Consider the following 6,688-nt stretch of genomic DNA (forward strand, 5'->3'; position numbering starts at 1 on the left):
ATCAATTCACAGCAGGCCATAAAGATATCCACGAGTTCATAGCATACTAAAATGTCACTTCAAAGGGCTGAACCGTTCTAAATAAAACATGGTCTTAAGGAATCCATACATCTTCTGCAACATCTGGATCTTTATGTGGGAAGTTTGTCACAATATTCGCATCATCACAAACACAAATGAAGAATGAAGCGTTTTTTTTAACACTTCTTTTTTTTGTTGATTACATAGAAAAATCACATTGGAAAAATCAGAGACTTGCACATAATGGTTCTTGTTACTCGAGAATGTCACTGAAAAGTTTCCTCTTCTTTGATTGGCCGGTCTGCACTTCCAGCCACTGGGCCCGCCACTTCACAAAGTGGGTGAGGGCAAAGTTCGACCAAACGTGGCGCGCAAACTGGTCTGACCTCAGCTGTGTCTCACAAGGTACTGTGAGAGAGGGAAGGAGAGAGAGAGAGGGAGAGAGAGAGAGAGAGAGAGAGAGAGAGAGAGAGAGAGAGAGAGAGAGAGAGAGAGAGACAGAGAGAGAGAGACAGAGAGAGAAAGATTGAGAGAGATGTGACAAAAGAGCAGAAGAGGAATTGATTGCTTGCCTTCCAACAACAACAACAACAACAACACACAAAACAACGTTGAGACATTTAATTCAGGTACAATGGCTAGAAAGGTCAACCCTCCACACGCAGCTACAGTAACCCAGCAACTATCTCTGCTGCTGTATTTCACAGACTTGGCATCAAGCAGAAACCTCAGTGTCAGATTCATCAGCTTACCCAACTCCTGTGCAATACTCTGCCTGTGACTGACAGAGGCGCTGTTCCACACGGCCTCCAGCACACGGCTGCCATACTTGGAACAGGCCAGCGGGACGTACTGGCCCTGGGGGGTGGGGGGGGGGGGGGGGGGGAGTGGGAAGAGGAGTGGAAAGGACAGGGGGATGAGGAGGGATGAGATATGGGGATTGCACAGAGAGAGAGAGAGAGAGAGAGACAGAGAGGGACAGAGAGAGAGAGAGACAGAGAGAGAGAGAGAGAGAGAGAGACAGAGAGAGAGAGAGGAGAGAGAGAGAGAGAGAGAGAGAGAGAGAGAGAGAGAGAGAGAGAGAGAGAGAGAGAGAATGTGACTGGTATTGCAGGGTATTCTATTAGGGTTAATCATCTCTCCCACACTCATAAAAATGCATCAGCCCTTTCTACCTCGAGGTAACTAACCACTGATCTAATGTGATGGGGTGGCTTAAGGCAAGCTTTCCACTGCATTGCTTTCACCAATCAAGTCATGCCAGATCGGTTATTTTAGGAGAATTCAAACAGGCAGTACCTCAAGTCTTCTCAGTATCTTGCCCCTGCCCTTGTCACTGGACAGTGTAATCAGGGCCTGCAGCACATGACTGCCTGATTGGTCAGTTCCCAGGGTCAAGAGGTCAGCCGGGGTCTGGGAGCGAAGGCTGTTCATGAGCAGGGAGCGGTCCTTGAATTTAGCCAGCGACTGGACCAGAACGGAGCCGTGATAGCAGATGGAGGACAGGGGGCGCTAGAGAGCAGGCGCACAGGATCGCACATTAGTCAGCCTGTTGTGACACAGTGACACTGGCCTTTTCTCAATGGTTAGACACTTGATTCCTCACATCCTCTCCTCTGTCCTCCACTCACGTCCTTCTCCAAAAGCACTGGAGGAGAATATTTAAAGGAACCTAGATCTTCCCCTCCATTTTGTTTTTGAGTAAGAAGCGAGTGGAGGACGGAGGAGGGGACGCAAGGAATGGAGTTTCTAGAAACTGAGTTCCATAACACAATATATAATATAATATAACCATGTAATTGTATATATAGTATTTTCTATGATCAGTTGGCATGCTGCCCCCTCCCCACCCAAAAAAAAGAAATACAACAGTACAACATGGGGAGATCGGCCTCTTACCTCAGTACTTGTACTTGTGTCGCCCTCTGGTGTCTCGGTCTGGTAGTACACCTCGTATGTGAGCAGGGAAAGGAGGAGCGGGAGGCAGGCGGTGTGTCGGGAGGCAGGCTCAGCACAGTGGAAGGCCTGGCGGAGGAGGACCGCACACACACACACACACACACACACACACACACACACACAGCTGGTGAGGAACTGTCATGGTAACCATAAACTATATGACACACTTACGGTGCTGTTACGCTTGACCAAAAACACACTTTTATTCACACAGATATCCCAATAAAAATGCTTGGAGAATTCAATTCTGTGTTTACAACATGCCACGTTTCACACACAAGCAGAAACGAACGGGTTATACACTCGACCTAGACGGCGATTGAATTCACAGACTATGGAACTTAATGGGATTGGCCAGCTGTGACAGCTGAGGGGTAGCGCCGTAGCGGGGTGCGTGAGAACGCCAGGACCTACTCTGAGGAGACACTGCATCATCTCTCCTTGTTTCTCCCCGCTCTCGCCACAGCTCTGCGTCAGCTGGACCACCACACCCATGTGACCTGCTGCCAAGATGGCCTCCAGCCCCTCGGCCAGCTCTTCAAACACCTTCAGGAACTAGACAGGGAGAAGGCCGGGGGGGGGAGGTCGAGAGAGGGAGGGGAGAGAGAGGGAGGGAGGGTGGAAGAGAGAGATACTGTTTCTCTATACATGTACTGTATCAATACCAACATACCATGAAGGTGAAACAGAGCAGCCTGTGCTATAGCATGGATTCGGAACTCTCTGTGTGAGATTTTTATATTTTATTAACAATAACCCGAAGGTAAAGACTAATAGTACTCAACAGCAAGAGCTACTGTATAGAAGGGTGTAGAATATTGACGGGCATTAAACGTATCGGCATACCATTTTGTAATTGGTTGAGGCTGCCGTTAGTCTCTGTACTGGGAAATTGGCGATTGGATGGATGGCTAGGGTGACCAGCTGACCCTTGAGGTGGTTCTTGTATAGGTCCTGAAGCAGGTTCTTGTGGGATAGCTGGAAGACTGTCTCGAGGAGGCGACTGGAAGCCTGGTCCTTCAGGAAGACCAGGAGCGGACTGAGAGAGAGAGAGAGAGAGAGAGGGAGAGAGAGAGGAAGAGAGAGAGAGATAGAGAGATAGCAAAAACACAAGATGAACACGAACTTTCTTTCCCATCAAGGTGACTAAAGGCCAATGCACACGGTGTGCGATTTTGTCATTCACATTCATTCATTCATTGGTGTGAATTGAGAATCGAATGTTGTCGTGCGACAAAATCGCGTGTGCATTGGCCTTAAGGCAAGGCAAGGCAGGTTTATTTGTTTAGCACATTTCATACAACAGGGGCAATTCAGGTGACTAATAATGATTATGTTCTACGCAATGACGTCAGGTATAAATAAATGACGTGCTGTACAGTTCCCACGGCAACCACAACCAGACATGGAGGTGTGACACAGCCCAAGGCGACGACCAGACACTCACTGGTTGACGCAACCGTCCACAGCAAGTAAAAACAAGTACTACAACGGTTCATTGTAGTAATACAGTACATACATACGTCATGGACAAAAATATTGGCACCCCTGCACCGTTTCTCCCAGAAAAGTGTTGCAATTCCAAATGCTTTGATATTCACATGTTTATTTCTTTTGTTTGCATTGGAACAACACACAAAGAAAAAGGCCAAATCTGATATGATTCCACACAAGATGGACTGGACAAAATTATAGACAGAGAGACGTGTGTGTGTGTGTGTGTGTGTGTGTGTGTAACCCCTGACACACAATCACACTGAAGAGGGTTCGGAGGACTGACCTAATCCCAGGGGCCGAGCTGAGAGACGTCAGGTACTCCGTGACGCCTTTGAGAAGCTGCTTGCACAGTTTGGGCCTCTTCCTGTGACAAACCGTCAACACGGTCTGGAACACCGCACTGGCCACGGCGTCCGTCACACACACTGGAGAGAGACCGACAAGGAGAGGGTGTGAGATGTGTGTCATGTTTCTGTTGTTGTGGTTGTTGGTGACATCTTGTGACTTTGTTTGCCAAAACATATTCATATGTGGAACCGTCTAGAAGCCCTTTGTGTGCTCGGCGGAGGTCTGGTGTGTTGTTAGCTTGATAGACAGAACAGTCTTACCACTGATATTTTCCATCAACGAGGCAGAGAGGGTTTTCAACTCCCACCAAAACGACGTGGGCGCCTCGAAGTCTTTCAGTGGAGGTTTGGCGTTCCTGTCCTTTACACCTAAAACAAAGTCGCATCAATAAGACTCATTACAACACTGTGTGTGTGCGCGTGTATGTGTGTGTGTGTGTGTGTGTGTGTGTGTGTGTGTGTGCATGTGTGTGTGCATGTGAGAGTCTCAAAAATAAGCATGGATTTTCCTTTAGCAAGGTTCACCCACTGGTCTGTGTGTACATTTACATTTTTGGCATTTAGCAGACGCCTTATTCCAAAGCGACTTACAATCAATACATGTGTATAACTGTGTGTATACCTGTATGTGTGTGTGTGTGTGTGTGTGTGTGTGTGTGTGTGTGTGTGTGTGTACCTGGCTGTGTTTCAGACCGGGCCGGACCGAGGCAGCCCGCCAGCACGTGTACGAGCGTGCGAGCCACGTGGGAGCCGTGTGTGTGTTTGACGAACTCTGCACAGTTCTCCGTCACAACGCGAGACAGGGCCAGCACCTGGGCCTCCAGCATCCCACAATCCTCCTCTCCTGTCTCTGCATCTCCTTCTGTGGTGGCCGGCTGGTCCTCCTTCGGGGAGCTGTGTTCTAAGAGACGGAGACAGGACCAGTCGTCACGGCGATCTTATATGAGACCGAAATCAGCCTGAAGCAGTGCTTCATTATCCCTCCCTTGGCTCAGAGCTGCTTTTGATCCTGTTTGAAAACACAAGCTCCTTCACCCCGAGTGTGTGCACATCTGAATATGATGCTGATTCTGATATGATTCTGACGCAAATCAAACAAAGACATAAGCCATCTCCGTTCTGTTCACCAGACTGACCTTTCCACCTGGGCATCTGTCTGAGCGCGCTCTCCACCACGTGACCTCCACACTTGTCACATGACACGGCCTTGAGCTCCGCCCCCGACTCTCCGCCGAGCTCGGCCAGCACCTCGCCTACCTGGCCGGGGCTGGCCAATGGGAGCAGCCGCTGCAGAGTGACGCTCCCGGTGATGTCCATGGCAACCAGGGCGGCCTGCCCCTTCACCTCGGTCAGGACATTCTCCACAAAGAGAACTACAGGAGGGGAGAGAGAGAGGAAGAGAGGGATTAAGAGCGATGTTCGGAGTTTCGACATGTTCATGTTAACGTGTATGCCCTGTCAGAGGCAAGGGTGTGAAACGGAGCGTACAACAGGAGAGCTAAAAGTAAAAACACCTTTTATGGACACATGACACAGCTGTACATCAACTCCAGGGGAGGCTGGTAGAGGTAGAAATCGGAGGACGGGCTTGTTGTAAATGCATGAAGTAGAAGTTCACCTTAGTTGATACCACTCCCCATTCCATTACAATGAGTCCGTCCTCCGATTTCTGCCTCCACCAGCCTCCCCTGGTCAAGTTATGCCCCAGTAGACACACATATACATTTCCAGTCACACCCAATACAAAGATCTTTCAGCTTTCTCTCTCCATCTCACCTCTCTCCTCGTCCTCAGTGAATCCCTCACTCAGCCTGTCCCCCACTCTGCGGAAGTAGCCCACACTGAGAGCATCCAGACGCTTCCTCACACCGCCTTCCTCACCACCACCTCCTCCTCTTCCTCCTCGTCCACCTCCTCCTCTTCCTCCTCGTCCACCTTCTCCTTCTGCTTTTCTGCCGTCTCCTCCTTCTCCCTCTGCTCTTCTGCCTTCTCCTCCTCCTTCTGCTCTTCTGCCTTGTCCTTCAACTCTTCCACCATCTCTTTCTCCACCTCTTTCACCTTCTCCTCCTCCCCCTCTTCCACGATATCCCCCTCTTCCTCCTTCTCCTCCCCCTCTTCCACGATATCCCCCTCTTCCACCTTCTCCTCTTCCTCCTTCTCCTCCCCCTCTTCCACGGTATCCCCCTCTTCCTCCTTCTCCTCCTCCTCTTCCTCCTTCTCCTCCCCCTCTTCCACGGTATCCCCCTCTTCCACCTTCTCCTCCTCCTCTTCCTCCTTCTCCTCCCCCTCTTCCACGGTATCCCCCTCTTCCTCCTCCTCCTCCTTCCACTCTTCCTCTGTATCCTCCTCTTCCACCTTCTCCTCCTCCTCTTCCTCTGTATCCTCCTCTTCCTCCTTCTCCTCCTCTTCCATGGTATCCTCCTCTTCCACCTTCTCCTCCTCTTGTTCTGTCTTCTCCTTCAGGATACTTCCTCTTCATTCCTCCATTCCTTCCCTCCATCCTCTCCAGCATATCTCTTTTCTTTACACTATTAGTGTCTTTGATAAGGGTTGTTTGTCTCTGACAGGGAGTCAATGTCACTTTGCTGGTTTACTTGACATACTGAAAAAAGAAACGAGTGGCTGTTAAAATGTCAGAGGAAAAAGAAATGTCAGAGGAAAGGGGGATACTTTGTCTATAGTTAGAGTAGGCAGATGGTTTGTTAAAGGACATAGATAGCTGCCTAACGTAGGTTTTTTTATTTGACAAATGAAGGAGACAATTCTATCACTAAAAGGCCAGTTAGTCAAGCTAGTCGTCTGCTAGATACTAAGACAGACAGATAGACAGACAGACAGACAGACAAACAGACAGACAGACAGAT

At 49.4% G+C, this 6,688-nt stretch overlaps 1 protein-coding gene across 1 annotated transcript; it reads right to left on the bottom strand.

Annotated features, from left to right (window-relative positions):
• Positions 1-6,425, bottom strand: nop9 (NOP9 nucleolar protein; the record flags this gene model as incomplete). Its single annotated transcript, XM_080546954.1, has 12 exons — positions 1-429; positions 774-879; positions 1,321-1,533; positions 1,921-2,046; positions 2,395-2,535; positions 2,827-3,019; positions 3,761-3,902; positions 4,086-4,193; positions 4,501-4,725; positions 4,961-5,197; positions 5,601-5,843; positions 6,419-6,425. 12 exons carry the CDS (start codon positions 6,423-6,425, stop codon positions 275-277), a joined length of 1,896 nt encoding a protein of 631 aa, XP_080403080.1. The 3' UTR covers positions 1-274.
• Positions 6,426-6,688: the final 263 nt, after the last annotated feature.

This window comes from Nansenia antarctica (genome assembly GCF_963989245.1).
Source record: "Nansenia antarctica genome assembly, chromosome: 16".
Taxonomy (NCBI): Eukaryota; Metazoa; Chordata; class Actinopteri; order Argentiniformes; family Microstomatidae; genus Nansenia; species Nansenia antarctica.